The 19,335-nt window shown below is 39.2% G+C and overlaps 2 protein-coding genes across 3 annotated transcripts; one reads left to right on the top strand and one right to left on the bottom strand.

Moving 5' to 3' along the window:
- Positions 1 to 430: 430 nt before the first annotated feature.
- Positions 431 to 10,652, bottom strand: LOC144083199 (TRPM8 channel-associated factor homolog). Of its 2 annotated transcripts, none has more exons than XM_077610779.1 (12): positions 10,485 to 10,652; positions 8,378 to 9,035; positions 7,299 to 7,515; positions 6,900 to 7,191; positions 6,524 to 6,825; positions 6,214 to 6,388; positions 5,597 to 5,691; positions 3,664 to 3,874; positions 3,232 to 3,468; positions 2,018 to 2,241; positions 1,821 to 1,934; positions 431 to 995 (listed from the first exon to the last, which is right to left on the bottom strand). In XM_077610779.1, exons 2-12 carry the CDS (start codon positions 9,016 to 9,018, stop codon positions 753 to 755), a joined length of 2,751 nt encoding a protein of 916 aa, XP_077466905.1. In that variant the 5' UTR covers positions 9,019 to 9,035; positions 10,485 to 10,652; the 3' UTR covers positions 431 to 752. The 2 variants fall into 2 exon arrangements, with proteins under 2 accessions (XP_077466905.1, XP_077466906.1); XM_077610780.1 differs by lacking the exon at positions 10,485 to 10,652 and adding an exon at positions 9,187 to 9,246.
- On the top strand, positions 10,534 to 19,268 carry pnkp (polynucleotide kinase 3'-phosphatase). The gene is made up of 17 exons (XM_077610781.1): positions 10,534 to 10,918; positions 12,055 to 12,101; positions 12,357 to 12,632; positions 12,700 to 12,984; positions 13,544 to 13,623; positions 13,701 to 13,758; positions 13,880 to 13,987; positions 15,148 to 15,219; positions 15,331 to 15,379; positions 16,525 to 16,595; positions 16,713 to 16,805; positions 16,967 to 17,063; positions 17,149 to 17,210; positions 17,643 to 17,752; positions 18,525 to 18,612; positions 18,693 to 18,760; positions 18,903 to 19,268. The coding sequence occupies exons 1-17, from the start codon at positions 10,798 to 10,800 to the stop codon at positions 19,021 to 19,023; spliced, it is 1,806 nt and encodes a 601-aa protein (XP_077466907.1). The 5' UTR covers positions 10,534 to 10,797; the 3' UTR covers positions 19,024 to 19,268.
- The last annotated feature ends 67 nt before the right edge of the window (positions 19,269 to 19,335 follow it).

Genomic DNA, 19,335 nt, shown 5'->3' with positions numbered 1-19,335 from the left:
TGCTCCAGAGTTGATTGAAATTTCAGCAGCTGTGCTTGTTTTTCACGTTGCTTTGTGTATGCACCACACCTATGCGGTACTTTGAAAACACATTCTTCATGGGCACTTAAATTGCTGCTCAACTTGCATCATTATATATTAAAAAAGAAGTTGACATTGTAATTTGACTCCAGCAAATGATTTTGTCACCTGAGCCTAAAATGATGAGTCATCTCCTTAAATTTATTGAAATGTGTTCCAGGAGGCCTCAATAAATCACAATGTGAAATGCTAAATTCCAATTTATTTTACCTTTCTTGTATTATACAACCATCTTCAATTCCCCTTACCCTGTTTCGCACGAGTCCATCACATCTGGCCAAAATCTTACAGACACTAAAGTACAAATTTTCCCATTCTACTTCTACTTAAAAAAATGAAGAAGCAAATGTTTGTTAGTTACGTAAATGTTTATTGGATCTGTTTACAAGACATTTAATTTGTATAGAAAATATATATTTGAAAGCATACTTCTTATTTGTAGAGAGATATTAGTCTTTTAATAAACCAAGTTTACACCCAAAAGAAAATATTGAGAAAGTGCACATTCCAATTTTTAAAACAATACATTCTCCATGTTTACTCTAAAGTAGTGAAACAACAACAAGCATGACAAAACAAAAAAATGATTGACTTTAATGATGGAAAAGAACAGAGATCTCAACTATTGTGACCATGTTGCTCCCTGCATTTCAATCATAGCAATAAAACCTTCAACCAAACCGGACCATTGGATGGTCCACCCAGATAGGAAAGTTGGACAGTTTCTCCTCAGTAGTCTTATTTATGGGCCAGCTCCAGGACTTAAAGAATCCACACAAGTTCATTCCAACAATTTTGGAGAAGGTCTCTGCGTACAGGTTCATTTTTCCATTGTTGTCCTTTGGATAATTGCTTATATGGTGGTAGGCTGCGAACACCTTCTTAAAGGCATCCCACCCAAATCTTTCCTGGAGCTATGTGAAACATATGTAACATGTTTCGATCAGAGAACACGTGTGGTAAAGCTTTGCAGTCATAAACTGTCCGCCTTTGTATTTTTGGTACTCGGTCGTTTGGTCGCCGGTCTTTTGGTCGCCGGTCTTTTGGTCGCCCTGAAGGTTATTGATAATTACCATTTAAATCGTTGCTCAAATTCCCTAAATGCAAACTGCAAATTATTATTTAGTCATACTTAATGTCCTATTAATTATTAGGCTAAAGAAAAGCTCAAAATTTCCCGTACTTTTATTGTGTTTTGTTGGAGAACTTGTTAAGACCCTGACTGACATAGCTTCTTAAAGGGACAACGCACTTACATACAAACTCTTATACACTCACACGTCCGCTCAGTGAAACTCCTCATTGGCCATTGTTGGCTTTTATTGATGCGTAGACCGTGTTGTTTTACCTTGTTTTGTCGCCGGTCTTTTGGTCGCCGGTCTTTTGGTCGCCCGTTGTTTGGGTCCGAGCGACCAAAAGACCGGTGACCAAAAGACGGCAACCAAAAGACCGGCGACCAAAAGACCGGCGACCAAAAGACCGGCGACCAAAAGACGGCAACCAAAAGACCGGCGACCAAAAGACCGGCGACCAAAAGACGGCAACCAAAAGACCGGCGACCAAAAGACCGGCGACCAAAAGACCGGCGACCAAAAGACGGCAACCAAAAGACCGGTGACCAAAAGACCGGCGACCAAAAGACGGCAACCAAAAGACCGGCGACCAAACGACCGCACACGGTATTTTTGACGGGATGAGAGTTAACATAGTGATCACCCTGTTTCTTTATGCTCACTCACCTGTAGGTATGTTTCGAGAGCCACCCAAACCTCCCACTTGCTGAGTGGCCTGCCTCCTTTTACAAATTCCTCTATTCGACTCTTTCGTTTTTCTGAACTGATAGCTGTATGAGCCTGTATTGAAGAACCAGTGATGTGAAGACAAAATGAGAATTCAATGGTAGGGTTCAGTCAAAAAAGAAAAAAAAAGTGCTCACCTTTCCCCTGTTGATTCTAAATACCTCCTCATGGATATACACTGACCAAAGGTTGCATGTGCACTCTGTAGTATGCGAAGGGAATTCCCAGCATGCTCGCTGCTGGTTGTGTCCCAGCTCATGGATTGGGCCCCACATCCCTTTAGACTTGATTTTCTCGAGATTGACCACTTCAACGGCTGAGGCCTTGTGCATCATGATTGGGTATCCCGAGTGCATCCAACCTAAAGATAAAAAAACAAAAACATAATTGTGCATGTTGTAACATCAGCTGTGTTCAAGTTCAATTATGCAGGTAAACATGAGGGTTTTGTTCTGATGAATGAGAACCAGTTCATACACTGTGTTGTAAATATTTTAAGTAAACGGATGAAAGTTAATACATTAGTACCTTGAGATACGAGCATAATCCATTGCGGGACCGAGCTCGTATGTCAATTTACTCGTATCTAAAATCAAACTTTCTGCAGATTACATTTATTTGGTCATAGTATCTCCAGTAAAAAATGCAACCTGTACGGCCCGGTACTCGTAGATATCTTTAAGCGAGGGAGATGCGGCGAGAAGCCACTCGCATACTCGGCCACCTACACACTGTACTCCTACACACTTTATTTAAAAAAAAATGGTATAGAGACACTTTACTAGCAAGGTGTCCCAATATTTTTGTCCATAGAGTGCATCTACAAAGCTATTATTTTTCTGACTAAACTAGTCTTTAGCTATCGTGAAAAAAGAAAGAAAGGATTTGAGTATTTAATTTTCTACTTTAAAGTGTAATATTGCTTATTGCGCTTTTGTGCAAAAGAAAAAATATATTTACAGTGGAGAAATATGAGATTAAGATGCTTATTTGGGGACATTATTGGCAGTTTCGGGAACCATCTTGTCTTCGTATCTCAAATTTGTCTCGTATCTCAAGGCAAAAATTTGCTGAAATTTCCTCGAATCTTAAATTTCTCGCATGTTGTGAAACTCGTATGTCAACGTATCACTGTAGTCTTCAAATTTTGAGAAAATGTCAACTGAGTGCATTGCATTTAGGGATTAAGCAAAAGTCAATCTGTCAGCTCTATTCGCCAAAAGTTAGTTAAGTTTAGAACGTCAAACCTAATTCTAAATTATCAGTCATGAACTTTGGATATCTCATTTAAACACGTGAACTTTAAAGTAGTTAGTACAGGAAATTAGCCTCTCCAACACTGCATACTTACCATTCGAAATCTGCACATCTGCTACAAAGCGTTCTTTACGAGGAAATTTGTGCGGTTTAGCAGCCAGATCTGCAATGCCTTTCATCACGGTATCCCAGAGTGTTGCCAGCGTATCTGGTCTATCCAGTTCCCGGACGACTTCTGACGGTAGAGTGAGTACGATATTTTCAAATTCCAACTCGGCCCAAGGGGAAGGAGCTGTTCGCAGCACAAGCCAGTCAGCCATTTTTGTCACTCCTGGTAAGAGCAGCAAGATCAACAGTATGTTTAAAAAACATGACCTCTATGTGCACAGCAACTGTAAAATCTGTATTATCCATGCTAGGCCAAAAGTTACCAATATTGTTGACTGCTTTTGATTGGATTGTCTTTTTTACTAATATAAGATAAGTGGTCAAGTAAAAAGCAGCTAATAACCAATTACATACTCACCAGATTTATAATAAGGTGCTGGTACAGCTACCTGAACTATGACCTCTAGCCCGCCAACATGAGTTTTAGGTGGGGCCACCAGGTAGATGAGACCTCCCCACAAGTTCCACACCTGCATCATCTCACTATCAATGGGAAATTTTTCATGAACACTAGAGGCTCTCTTCAATTCATCAGCCTTAAGAAAGTCAGTTTGGCAACCTATTTGGACCTATAGCAAAAGAGAAAGTATTATTTTCCAGGAAATATTCTGAATCAATGCAGACTGAAATTCTTTGTAACCTATCCTTTCATTTTCTGTATTACTTTAACATATAAGAGGTGAGCAGAAGACATTAGACAAAAGCATTCCTGGAAAGAAAATTCTACAAAAACACAGGGGGAAAGGTGCAAACACCATATAGCGTAATGCATATTTTCTGAACTATAAGTCACACTTTTTTCCATTTCTCCATCACTTTAAAGAGAGTAAAATGCTTCACACTTTTGGAGGAAAATATTGGAGAAGGCCAATACATTTTCTTGAAGCCAAAGTGCTACAATGAGAAATAAATACCATGAAAACCCAGGCATGATGAGTCGAAAAAAGTCCCGCAACGCATACCAACTAGTCTGAAATTTTACATGCTAATACCCGCTTGGCATGCTGAAGGATTTACAAGCCTCAATTTCCAAAAATAACCATTGTAAATGGTGATTACATTAAATTTCACTTAGTCATGCTGAGTATTCATAGCTCATCATGACACATGCAATTTACAGGAGGGCATTTCCAATCAGCAATTAATTTCTGTTTTAGCCTGTTAAACATAAATACGTAATAGTAAAATAATGTTTTACACAATATAAAACTGATTTTTTGCAAAAAATACATTCTTGGTTGCAAGAAACACTAACTTGTGTGGATTAGAGTAGATCACCTGTGTCAAAGTGGCGGCCCGGGGGCAAAATCTGGCCCGCCGCATCATTTTGTGTGGCCCGGAAAAGTAAATCATGAGTGCCAACTTTCTGTTTTAAGATCAAATTAAAATGAAGAGTATAGATGTATATCAAATTACCTGATTCTCCCCCTTTTAAATCAATAATTGTTATTTTTAATAATTTTTTCTGTGTTTTTAGTTCAAAAATCATTTTGTAAAATCTAAAAAATATTTAAAAAAAATCTAAAATAAACATTGTTTTAGATCTATAAAAAAACTAAATATTCAGGGCTTTTAATCCAGTTCTTTTAATCAATTTATTAAAAAAAATCTAAATATTATATCTAAAATGGTCCGGCGCAAGTGAAATCAAGTTGACGTTAAAGCGGCCCGTGAACCAACCCGAGTCTGACACCCTTGGAGTAGATTATACCAAATAACGGTACAGTACTTTAATGCCCTTGTGAGAGTGTAAAAAAGAGAACAACTGCAATGTTTGTTCCACCTGCTTCATTACCATATGGCAACAAAAACACAATAGACAACATGCCACTCTTGCCTGCAATGCAGCAAAAAAGCCCAGCCACTTTATGCAGCCAGATTAACCCCATTTACCCCTCTACTAAACCCCCCACACATATTTTCAGGTATGACTATAAACAACACTACATTACAGAACAGCGCTGCCCAGTGGTCACAGCCAATACAAGTTGTTGTTGAATGTATACTCCACAACTGGGGCCAAGAATACAAATCAATTAAAATGGCTTTTTTTTCCCATAGCAATAATGAGGCCAGACATGTAACATGTGGATGCAAATTTCTTATCATTTTGGCGATTATATACATCTATATATTTCTAGAATTTATTTCCAGTTTCTCCAAAGCATTTCTCAAAACGTTGGGAACATAAAACTGTCCCTTCATCTTGATTTTGTTGGTGGAATGCATCATGAAGAATAATACAATAAATCATAATATTCATTTAGATTTGTATTGTTTGTGAGCCATACCTTCCATCCCTTGTTGACAATCTGTGCAGGCATTGCTATGTAGGTCCTCATACCATTAGAGAGGTAGAGACCAGTACTGACCCACTCTTCATTATCTGACACATGAATGCAAACACACAATCATTTTGATATATTATAGTACAGGTGTCAAAGTAGCGGCCCGGGGGCCAAATCTGGCCCGCCGCATCATTTTGTGTGGCCCCAGGAAAGTAAATCATGAGTGCCGACTTTCTGTTTTAGGATCAAATTAAAATGAAGAGTATAGATGTATATTACATTTCCTGATTGTGCCCCTTTTAAATCAATAATTGTAATTTTTTAATCATTTTTTTCTGTGTTTTTAGTTCAAAAATTATTTTGTAAAATCTAAGAATATATTAAAAAAAGCTAAAATAAACATTGTTTTAGATCTATAAAAAAACTGAACATTCAGGGCTTTTAATCCAGTTATTTTAATCCATTTATTAAAAAATCTAAATATTATATCTAAAATGGTCCGGGCCACATGAAACCGAGTTGACGTTAATGCGGCCCGCGAACCAACCCGAGTCTGACACCCTTGCATTATAGCATTGTATATAGGTGAAACCTCAAATGATCAAACAAAAAGGCCTTACCTGCTGTGGTTATGTTCACTGGAATCCTGTGATTATAGACAACAGGCAACACAGGGTTCTGCTTGATGAGGTAAGGCAGCAGTTGGTCAGGATCGGGGCAAACTTTATACACCTCTGAACCCAGGTTGAGGAGAAGATGGTCTTTGGGACTTTTTACTGGGCACGTATCACACACCTTAAAAAACACAACATCAGGGTGATAGTTAAATGTGTTGCAAAAACAAGCTATATTCTTTTACAGCATGAGATTATATATCAATCATGCACAATTAAAGTCTTAAATGGAGTTTTCTTTATGTTATCAACCAACCTGAGGAATGCCTGATTTTTTCAGGACGTGTGTAAGCGTGGACAAGACTTGAGCGTATGAACAGCGGTCATGAGCGTCCATTTTTAAAAAGGCTGCACAGTCCTTTCCAAGCTTCTTAAGGCATTGCTCCTCGTGCTTAGTAAGATCTTCTCCTTCAGTTACGTGATCAGCAAAGCGTTGTAGAAGGTGGTGGAAATGGTACTTGTCTCGGCCAATTTGGCTCGGCACGGGGGCTTTAAAACGACCGGCCTTGATAGTTTCACGTAAAATGCTCAAGCCCATTTTGTTTAGGATCTTGTTCCCTGCAATTACAAGTGTCAATTAGGGTTTTTCAAAAGGTAGGCAACTGCATTCACTCTTGTGGTTTAGGTAATACCTGGGAAGTCTGTCAATGGATTTTGGTCTTTGTGTGTCTGCGCCCACCACCAGGCATGGCCACCAATCAACAGGCCTCCTCCTTCCACCACAAAATTTTGAATCTCCTGCATGTGTGTGTCGCTGTAAGCGGAACCCACAAACACACTCAAGTCTTTCCTGAAATCGCTCTTAACACATTTCAACCCAGATTTGTTCATGGTGTCGAGGGCTTTAGGTTGCAGAACGCCAACGGTGCCTCGTCGCCCGTCATCCAACCACTGGATAGCATTGCTCCAAAATGCGGACAGTCTCTGTGACAAACCACAAAAGTGTGTTATCACAACATTTCTCAAATCAGCACATATAGAAATACCACATAATAATAAACAGGACTGATAATGTTAAATATTAACATTACCTGGTCTGCAAGGAATCCTTCATGACTAACAACAACAACACGTCCGAGCCCATAACAGGTTGCTGCCAGAAATGGCCGTTTGTCTTCGGTCATTGCGATAGGGAAGGCGAGTCGTCCATGGACCAGAATCTCAGAAGCGAGCGCATCACCCGATATATCAAACTCAGATACCCCTTGAAGTAAGAACTCCAGATCGACCTCAAACTCTTTTCCCAGTCTGTATTTTAAGAAAAAAAAGTTTATCAGTCAGAAAGCTATTAAAACAATGAACTACTTCAATCTATAGTATTTTGTCCATATAAACACAGCAGAACTACCGTATTTTCTGCACTATAAGACGCAACTTAAACACTTGAATTTTCTCAAAAGTTGGCAGTGCGCCTTATATTCCATAGTGTTTTATATATGGATCAATATTGGTTAATCATCCAGGTCGGTCCACCTGTGTGGGGTTTGCATGTTCTCCCCGGCCCTGCGTAGGTTTTCTCTGCCGTGACTGGACGTTTCGTCGAAAGACGTTTGGTCCCCAGATGTTTGGTACACCAGACGTTTGGTCGACTGGACGTTTGGTAGAACGGACGTTTGGTAGAACGGACGTTTGGTAGAACGGACGTTTGGTAGAACGGACGTTTGGTAGAACGGACGTTTGGTAGAACGGACGTTTGGTAGAACGGACGTTTGGTCGCTGGGTTCGCTCGCTGTCAAATTATGACAGAGAGTTTACTGTTGATATTTTGATATTAGATATTTAGATATTAAACTCACTCACTCTCTCATGATTATAATTTTGAGAGCTGGTTTCAACAGTAACAACCCGGCGACCAAATGTCCGTTCTACCAAACGTCCGTTCTACCAAACGTCCGTTCTACCAAACGTCCGTTCTACCAAACGTCCGTTCTACCAAACGTCCATTCTACCAAACGTCCGTTCTACCAAACGTCCGTTCTACCAAACGTCCGGTCGACCAAACGTGTTTCAACGAAACGTCCGAGTACCGGTTAAAGCGTTTCAGAAAATGAGCTGAGACATAATAGGATTATTATTTTTCTTAGATTAAAGAAATTTTAAATTTACATACACCACACGCATCCATGAGGCAGGAATCTGAGGATAGACTGGCAACAACTCATCTTCAGCTGGATGTTCAGAGAAATATATCCCAGACACTGCAGACACTTTATTGCCTCCAAAGCGAAGCAGCGTGTTCTCGTTTGGGTGGTTAGCGGCCCAGTTCCATGCTTGCCCCCCAATCAACACTCCACCGCCATTTTTCACAAATGCCACCAAGTCCTTCTCATTTGTATTCAGGTTGTAGGTGTCTGTAACATACACGCCAACATCCAAATTCTTTTGGAATGCACCCACAATTTCAGTTTGGAACTGGGATCTGCTGAGATTATCAGCAACTGCTTTAACGCTTTTGTTGATTCCCACAGACATCTTGCGTGAGCCATCTCCTCTCAGCCATATCAGTGCATTTTCTACCAGAGTCTGAAATTTTGTCAAGTACACTTCATGTCCCAGGACCACGATTCTTCCAGAGCCATACTTTGAGGCAGCTGCCAGGACATGACCTTGGCTGTTCATTACCAAAGGAAATGCATGTTCTCCTGTTAGTAGCAGAGCGCCTGGGGTAGCAGAGTCACGGAAGTCCAGTTCTTTCAAGCCTTTCATCAGGGACAAATAAGAGCCCTCGTCGTGACTTTGTTCTGTCGCCATGGTTTAGAGTGGAATGTCTGCAATTAGTTCACAAAGAAAAGAAAATCAGTTTTTTAAAAAGTGATCAAAAATGCTAGAATGATATTATGGCCTATTATTATGGATATTACAGATAATACCCCATCGAGAAATGACACCGAAAGTATTATCACAAATTCCTATCCTTACCTGTCAGCTCTCAGCTGAATCCATAAATATAGAGTGGAGGTGTGTAGCACCGTATTTTATATAAATACAACAGGGGTGGGGCTTCAGTGAGCAGGAAGCACAGAGAAACTATTACAACAGTGAATTGGACAAAACACATGATAACACGCCTATCAGGATTCTTCCAGTCCAATCTTCTTCTTCAAAGGATACGCCCTAAAAAAACTTGCTAATCCAGTCCCATAAATGTACTGTCGTAGAGCAAGTCTAATGCAAATAAAGGAAGTTCATCAGTACCTAGCCACAAATTTGCAAAAAAACACTGCAGGGCTGCATCATCATACGACAGTTTTGTTAAATAAATACATTTCTGACATTCTGACCATTAAAACTGTACATTACATTCATTCATTCTCACTAGGGTCGTGAGGGGTGCTGGAGCCTATCCCAGCTGACTTCGTGCCAGAGGCGGGGTACACCCTGAATAGGTGGCCAGCCAAAAAGCACACGGAGACAGTGTGTGACAGATTTAGTGTCCAATGAGCCTACCATGCATGTTTTTTGGAATGTGCGAGGAAACCGGAGTACCCGGAGAAAACCCACACAGGCCCAGAGAGAACATGCAAACTCAACACAGGTGGATCGACCTGGATTTGCACCCAGGACCCCAGAGCTGTGAGGCCAACGTGCTAATCACTCAACCCACCGGGCCGCCCACATTACATTCAGACAAACTGAATTTAGAATTTAGCCTAAATTATTTAGGTACATACTATATAGCCAGGCGGCCCGGTGGCGTGAGTGGTTAGCACGTTGGAGTGAATGGTTAGCGCGTTGGCCTCACAGCTCTGGGGTTCTGGATTCAAATCCAAATCACATCCATCTGTGTGGAGTATGCATGTTCTCTCTGGGGCTGTGTGGGTTTCCTCTGGGTACTCCAGCTTCCTCTCACATTCCAAAACATGCATGGTAGGCTGGTTGGACACTCTAAATTGCCCCCAGGTATGGGTGTGGCCGTGAATGGTGGTTTGTCTCCTTGTGCCCTGTAATTGGCTGGCCACCAATTCAGGGTGTCCCCCACCTCTGGCCCGGAGTCAGCTGGGATAGGCTCCAGCACCCCCCGCGACCCTAATGAGGATAAAACGGTTCAGAAAATGAGATGAGATTAACTTAAAAAACTACATTTTAGTGTTGAGCGCACACATAAAAAAATCAACAATATAAACTTAGTTGGCTAAAATCTAATCTATAATTGACTCCTGTTCACCCTTTCGTGTTTTACTTGTTAAAGAGAAAGTCATCAAACCAGTCGTATTTACCTTGCGAACAAATGCGCATCCGCCCCGGACAAAGGCATGTCACCTTGACATTTCGCCAAAAGACGGCGTATAGATTTTTAAAAATGACTGTCAGGGAGAAAGGATTATACAGATAATGTTGACAAACTAATTTAGCGTCAACCCCGTGCCAAAATTACAAAGTAGATGCCATCGGAACCAAAAAACCGAATACGTTTCAGTGGGGTCCTATCATTGTGATGGACCGATAGTACAAAAAAATAGTGTTCTGGTTGATGGTTCAATTACAAACTTGTTCAGACTTTAGTTCTTACTTTAAAGTTCGGTTTCTGAAATGTCGTGCGTTCTGGTTAGTTCGAGTGGGGATCAGGTCCTTTTGGAGGATGGACGAGCCGTGTTGCTGGGTCGGGGTCCGGACACCAGAGTTAGCGATAAGAAATGCTCAAGACACCAGGGTGAATGCAACACTAATGATTTGACGTGCATGCGACATGATTCTGCTTTTCGAATCTAGAAAATTTGTCTTTTAAAAACTGTCTGAATGTAACCCTAAGCAGTACTAAATAGAAAAGTTTTTTTCATGGACTGAAACGATTGTATTTCGATTGCTTTCAGCTCCTCTCTGTTAAAATGTATTGGACGTCTATTGCCGTCAATGGCAGCTAAAAATGAAGCTATTTGAGCTCTTAAATAAAATACACACATGACGTGGTCTTCTTTTTAAAATTGATTACAATTGGTTTTCAGCTATTTTCTGTTTTATTTGTTCGTTAAAATATATTAATAGTTTTTATTTATAAAATTAACTACTAATTTTAAAAATTAGCCCAGTTTTTTCCATTTTTAATCAATTTTATTATTTTGGGCAAAATTGACCCTTTTATTATTTCATCAATTTGGCCGGCTTATGACCTGATGTGGAACAGTCTTTTTTGTGCCTTTGGATCACAAATATATAGCAGTGTGTATGCAAAATGTTGACAAACTGTGGGTAGACTATTCCATAAGAAGTAATTTTCAATAACATAATTGCACATTTTTAGGAAGGTGCATTAGCGTGTTCATATTCTTTTATTTATTTATTTTTTGATACTCAAAGTATAATACATTTTCAGACCTCTGTCTGTAAAAAATAATAATAATAATAATTTCCAGCTAAACAGCAAGCAGAAGACACATTTAATATGTACCTGATTCCTATAATTTGTATGCAAGTCAGCAAACACTTTTATCTATCACTAATCTAAACTAGCACTGTACTAATGTTGCAGTTGAATTAAATATTTGATTCCCGCTTGTGTGGGTTGGATCACAAAGAGCACCCGGCGACTCCTGAAGGGATAAGCCGAAAGTCAGTCCCATTTTTATTCAAAACACTTCCAGACTATAGAAAACCTCCAATGAAAACTACATAACAACCTGAGAAGTTGTTTCTAAAATGAAAATTGATATAGTATTGCGGTACATTTACCAAGTATCTGCGACCCACTATTTGAGGTGCACTGGTAAATACCATTTGAAAATATGCTTGGCTTTTGTTTCTGTGTGAATTAGTGGGATTTGTCACAGAAGTCTTCTGTGTTTGTTTCAGTGAAGGTGGTGGCTTGCTTTGCAGACCAGGATGTGGTTGTTACTCAGGTATAAAATAAACAGTTATCCCAAGAGCTATAGTGTATCCACCCTACTTTGAACCCACTTGTCGATTTGTTATTCTTTAAAACGGTTAAATTCTTTTGTTAAACAATATTTTTATTTATTTTCAGTTCAGTTGTCATTGTGCCTAGACAAGTATGGTAAACATAAATTTGATCGTATTGCTTTTATCTATCCTGCATGTAGCACAACGTTCTATTGTAATCAATGAATAATGTAAGTATTCATATTTTTTCACAGTTGGGGCCCAATCCAAGTTTCCTGGAGGGTGAGAAGCTTGTCCGTGGCCAGTCTGGTAAACTCAGTCATGGTGGCACCCTCTACCTGGTCAACCAGCTATACCCATTTAAAGTACACTTTACTACAAGCTCAGCAAAACCTGCTTCCAGTCCGGTCCAAAAAGGGATAAAAGATGCAAACAGAACAAAAAATGGGAAGAATGGCACTGAAAAACAGTCACTGTGGAGCCCACCCAAGCGCAGCATCAAAGATTTCTTCGCTTCCTCTCCCACAAAGGTAAATTCATTGATTGCTTATTTCAATGGCTTCGTGAGGCCGACTTGTGACTTGAGGCACTCTATAGTCGTTAAAAAGGCCACTTAGCCCTGAGGAAGAGCGTCATGATGCCAAGCGCCACAGAGACGACGAAGTCCGGAACAAGGCGGAAGCGAGCGAAGATGAGGAGGAAAAACGAGCAGAAGAAAAGCTCAAGCAGCTCCAAGAACTGGCAGAGACAACCCTGAATGAAAGCAGTAAGAAGAGCAGCCAGCCTGCATTTACAGCTTCCTCAGCGTGCGTAAAGAGCGTTTGGGAGCAGATTGGCAACCTCATGCTTTATACGGCAGCAGGCGTCAGAGGAAGTGACAAGGTGGGCATTGGTTGAATTCGCAGAGTAGTCAAATCCAGTGTGTGAATACTTCTAAATGAGCAGTGTGACACATTAAACGTATGGCGTTTGTTGTTAAATTCTTATTAAAAGGATATCGCTTATAACACGTGCCAAAGTGGCAACCCGGGGTCCAAATCTGGCCCGCCGCATCATTTTGTGTGGCCCGGGAAAGTAAATCATGAGTGCCGACTTTCTGTTTTAGGATCAAATTAAAATGAAGAGTATAGATGTATATTAAATTTCCTGATTTTCCCCCTTTTAAATCAATAATTGTAATTTTTTAATCCATTTTTTCTGTGTTTTTAGTTCAAAAATGATTTTGTAAAATCTAAAAATATATAAAAAAAGCTAAAATAAACATTGTTTTAGATCTATAAAAAACTGAATATTCAGGGCTTTTAATCAATTTATTAAAAAAAATCTAAATATTATATCTAAAATGGTCCGGCCCATGTGAAATCAAGTTGACGTTAAAGCGGCCCGCGAACCAACCCGAGTCTGACACCCTTGGCTTATAATATCTTTCTATCTTTTCCAGATTGCTGGATTTGACATAGATGGCTGCATCATCACCACTAAATCTGGCAAAGTCTTTCCCACTGCACCGGATGACTGGAAGTATGTGTTTCCCTGAAGCCCCCATATACAAACGTTCTCAAGTGGTGGCTATTTTGTTTTTTGTGAATCTCTTACAGGATTCTCTACGCCGAAATTCAACCTCGGCTAGCCAGTTTAATCAAGAAAGGATACAAGGTAAGAGGAGCAAAATGATTCCTTTACCTGACACACTGCCATGTCAGTCGACATAGTCAACCCAGACACTCAAATCTAAAACGGTAAGTTATTTCTTTCATCTCAAATTGTCTTTTTCTAGGTGGTATTTTTCACCAACCAAATGGGGATTGCTAGAGGAAAACTAAGACCAGAAGTTTTTAAATCAAAAGTCGAGGACATCCTCGCAACACTGCAACTACCTGTGCAGGTAAATGCTGAAATTAAAAATTACATTTATGTGGCTCATCAATTTTATATGAACATTTGAAATTCAATACTAAAGATTCTTTCCCTCAAAATAATGCTGCATTTTAATTAACTCATGAAAATTAATTGACCGATAATACAGTTGAAAAACAGGAGTTTCTAATCATTTGGTTAGCTACATGAATATTCGAAAAAACTCAAACTTCAGTTCACCAGTGAATGTACAGTATACAGTGGTACCATGACCTATGATCAGCTCTACCTACGACATGCTCGAGGTACGATGAAAAATGTGATCAAATATTTCGCCCTAGATCCGATCAAAATTTCGAGATGCGACCAAGCCAGGTGGCCATGACATGAGAGGCTGTTTATCACAACAGCAAACAGCCCATCGATAGCGAACGTGAGGGTGGAGGCGTGGCAAACAGCTAACCCGCCCAGAACGAAGGTTAAAAAAAAATAAAAAAAAATTAGAATTCAGTTTTATGTAAAGTTACATTAAACATATGTTTGAGTGTGTCTGTATATATGAATCCAAGTTAATTCAAATTTGTTTGTTCGTTTACGAGTGTGTTGTTGCCGTGGATAAAGTCCACCCGAAACCACCCCACCCACCCATCCGCCTCCGTGTATGTCGCTGTGTCTACCCTCCGCAAAATGCGTCTAATTTTACTTCTATTAAACACATTTTATCACTATTAAATCACTAGTTATGTGTTACTTTGTTAATAGATGGCAAATTAGAAGAAATAAAACATTTTTTCCAATCCAATATCCTGTTTTTGGTGTTTTTTCAGAGGGTTGGAACGAATTAATTTGTTTTTAGTTCATTTCAATGGGAAGAGTCCGCTCGAGTTACAAAAAACTCGACATACGATCTCAGTCCCGGAACGGATTAAGATCGTATGTCGAGGTACCACTGTATTAGATTGTGGCTAATTGTTCACACATGCAGACTATTTCATTAGGTGAAGTTGAAGTCTCTTTTACACTAACAATTTCCTTATTGCGGAACTGCATTATTGTAATATCTGAATGGGTGTTGCTAATCCCTGGAATATTGTTGCATATACAGGTTATGTTATATCTCATTAATTGGGCCATTGGTCTCATACTGGCATTTTTTTTTTATCGTGTGGATTATGATCTGTTTCATAGGTGTTTGTTGCAGCTGGTCCAGGAATATACAGGAAACCAGTAGTGGGAATGTGGAATCATTTGTGTGAAAAGGTACATTATACGGCCTATTCAATTTGGCTGACTTCCGTGAAGCATTCACCACAATGTGGTTATAGTTGTGTTTTAAAGTTGTCCTCTATTTTTGGCTTGATTCTATTATAGGCTAATGATGGTGTTACTGTGGACAAAACCCAGAGTTTTTATGTTGGAGGTGAGTCAGTATGGAAAGTACCTTGTCTGCGTCACAATTGTTTGAGTATTATCGGTGTCTTTAATCTTACTTCATTTCTCAAAATCAATTAAAACTGTGACCTCTGTAAGCCTGTAATATTGTATCACAAGGCTGCCATATATTGCTATTTAACCTGACACATCTAGAAAAAACGGATATGTCTTATTGTCATGTGACCCTGGATCATTAATTTATCGATAAATCTTGAGTAATGTTAGAGCTAACAATAATGATCAGGAATTAGAATTCACAATAGTAGGGGAAGCTCTGGAGACAATACAATTCTCCTGGTACATATTTTAAGTCATGAAAAGTGTAATAAATCATTTTGATTGGATAATTTTGGGGGGACTTTCCACGACAATGCACTCGTAACCGAACAAACAAATTTAAATTAACTTGGATTAATGTATACAGAGACACTCAAACATATGTTTAATGTAACTTTACACAAAACTGAATTCTAATTTTGTTTTACATTTTATACTTTTTGGCCAGGTTAGCTGTTTGCCATGCCTCCACCCTCACGCTCGCGATCGATGGGCTGTTTGCTGTTCCCTTCAAAATATTCCGAAAATGATGCACACAAATGTCCTCACAATAGGATAACGCACGACCACTTGCCAACGAGAAGTAGTCTTGAATTAGCGATCGCTCCGCCAACGGGAGCTAACATGCTAAGGGGGAGAAACAGGAAATGCAACCTCCTACCCACGTATTGATTGTGGGTAATGAAGTTTTATTCTGAGAAAGGGTGCCATTGGCTATCAGTGTTGTGTGCACGAGTATACTTCATTACCCAGAAAGCCCTCTTTTTGCCCGCGCATGCACGTTTTCTGGTCCATGTGTCGGAGAAACTCGTGTTCAGTGCTCGTAGATATCTGTTATACACGAAAGAGATGCGGCAAAAAAAGACAGTGCGCTACAATGGTAAACAGCCTCTCATGTCATGGCCACCTGGCTTTCGCATCTCTAATTTTTTCTCGTATCTAGAGCGAATTATTTGCTCGCAATTTTCCTTGTATCTCGAGCATCTCGTAGGTAGAGCTGCTCGTATGTAGAGGTACCACTGTTCATTGCATAGTGATGTGTGCTGCAGTATCTCATCTCACTTTAACCTACAGATGCTGCTGGTAGACCTGAGAACTGGGCTCCAGGGAAAAAGAAGAAGGACTTCTCTTGCAGTGACCGGCTGGTGAGATCTCTTCTTATTTATTTTATTTTATAGTAAAACAAAAAAAAAGGAAATTGTGCAAAGATGGAAAAAATATATAGATTGTGGTTTATCAGTCAGTGTTTTTTCTATCCACAGTTTGCTCTGAATCTCAACCTGCTGTTCCACACACCAGAGGAATACTTCCTGGGCTGGAAAAGTGCTTCTTATAATTTACCACAATTTGACCCTGTAAGTGAAATAATATGCACTGCAAGCTCAAATGTGTAAATTAAGCCTTGATTCAAGAACCAACATATTTTTGAGTTAGAACATCACAGTCTAATTGTCTCCTTACACTGCACCATTCAACTTGGGGAAATTTGTGTTTTAAATTGAGATTTGATTTCTAGAGGAAACTTGACTCCACCGCCAGGCTTTTTGACCCGCCATCTGCATCCCTCACTTCGAGCAAGACAGAAATCGTTGTGGCCGTAGGCTTCCCCGCATGTACGCCAACGTTGCTGCATGTTTGTCTCTGTTTTGCCTTTATCACTAAAAGATATCCTTCTGATCGCTTATCGTTTTTTTGCAGCCGGCAAGTCCACATTCTTCCACACCCATATTATCCCAAAGGGTTATGTTTATGTTAACAGGGTGAGTAATTAAATTCTTCACGGCACCGAAATTATCCTCACGCCTGACTGTAATTTCAATTTCAAATACCGGTGGTCCTTGTTATATAAAGTACACACAATTTGACATTCCAATAGCGCATAACATAAAAATATGATAAGGATGCTCATTACCACACCGAAATCCTGTTGTACTTATTGGTTTTCCATTTACTGTACTTTTCCTGGCCGAGGTATGTATAAATCAATATTTACTGTAATTATGTCATTTTAAAGTTACAAGCTGTACGAAATAAACTTGTGACTAGAATACTTAAAACTTAATATATAAACTAATACTATAAACTTTCAATACTTAAACACAACAAATGTGGCTTATGATGGATTTTGACTAGGTTTGGGACATTTAAACTCTCTTCTGTCATGTACTAATCATTTTTTGTGGCATATTTAGGACACACTTGGTTCATGGAAGAGCTGTGTGGTAGCATGTGAGCAGGCACTGAAGGAGGGCCGCAGCGTCGCCGTAGACAACACCAACCCGGACCTAGAGTCTCGTAAACGGTAATCTACAATGTGTCTTTCTTATAATAATAGCACAGGCCGTAATTTCCAACCCATTGAGTTAAAAAAAGGCCAAGAAAAAAAATCCATATATACCCTGCACTTAACAATAAGTCGCACGGTGTTCATGTCTTAATAATATGTGATGTTTATATTGAGAGATCATACACAGAAGCATTTCATTCATTCATTTTCCAATCCAATTTTTTTTTTAATAGAGACAAAATGAAGCTCGTTTGTTATAAAGGCCCCACAGTTCAATTTGAGAGAAAAAAAAATAGCGTCTTACAGTGTGAAATTTAGGGTACTTAGCGATTCTATTATGAAAGGCTTCAATGCTGAGAAAAATGCAAGGCAATGACAATTGACACACAGTAAATAATAATAATAATAATAATAATAATAATAATAATCGGACATAGGCCCTGTCGTCATTATCAACAACACAAAAAAGCCTACTTGTCATCACACGCAGAAACTTAAAGCAGTTGTTTAGGAAACCTTGCTTAAAATGAACCTAAATAATAGAATGAATGTACTGATTATAATTTTGAATGGGTGCAGAATCCTGGACAGGATATAATTTCACCAATTTGGTGTCTGTAAAGTGTAGTAGTTAGTTTATTGCAGTCAGGGGCTACTTAGTTTGGAAAAATCTCATTGGTTAAACTGGCCGTGCTGGATCAGTTGGTACAAAAATCTGAACCCACTATACCATAATTTGGTCCCCCCTTCCCTAGATGAATCAATATAATTTCTTGTTTGTTTCCAGTTATGTGGATGTGGCTAAAGCAGCGGGTGTGTCCTGTCGCTGTTTTCACTTCTCAGCAACTATGGAACAAGCCAAGCACAACAACAAAGTAATGACTCGCCACATTGCCACATGTGCTTTTTTGATAAAAACAGTTACTTCATTATGCATTGTTATTGTTTTTACCAGTTCCGTGAAATGACACCTTCAGACACCAAACATATGAAAGTCAATGACATGATTTTCCAAAGCTATAAGTAAGTAACACCAGGCAAGAGCATTTACTTTTTCTTCTTTTAGCCCAGTTGTGGCTTTGCTTATAAAACATGTAAGAGTAAGTACGCATTAATCATTTTTAACATATTTGTCTTTGTTTTCTCACTGTCTTTTGATGAACAGGAAACATTTTGTGGCACCATCTCTTTCTGAGGGATTTGATGAGATACTTTGCATCCATTTTGTCCCTAACTTTAAAGACAGCCAATCAGAAATCTTGTTTCGACAATTTTCTGAAGGCTGACAACCCCCAAATACTATGCTTGAACAATAAGAATAATAATTCTAAATAGTGAAGATGTAAAGTTGTGTCAAAAGGCAGGACACAATCAAGAAAAAATGGCCTGGTGCAACTATACATTAGTTTAGTATTAAAGTTTACACAATGACCTGTTTAATAATGTGTATTATTTTTTAAACCTGTGGAATCACAATTTAGATGGTAGAGTTTTGATATCCTTCTTTGACAATAAATTGACTGGTGAGTAACGTGGTGTGCTTTACACTGAATTGTTTTTGTCCAGTTGAATGGTGTTCATTCATTTCAACTCTAAAG

This window comes from Stigmatopora argus, chromosome 10 (assembly GCF_051989625.1).
Source record: "Stigmatopora argus isolate UIUO_Sarg chromosome 10, RoL_Sarg_1.0, whole genome shotgun sequence".
In the NCBI taxonomy this organism is placed as follows: domain Eukaryota; kingdom Metazoa; phylum Chordata; class Actinopteri; order Syngnathiformes; family Syngnathidae; genus Stigmatopora; species Stigmatopora argus.
The sequence above is the reverse complement of the archived record's forward strand: the minus strand, read 5'-3'. Positions and strand labels throughout refer to the sequence as shown.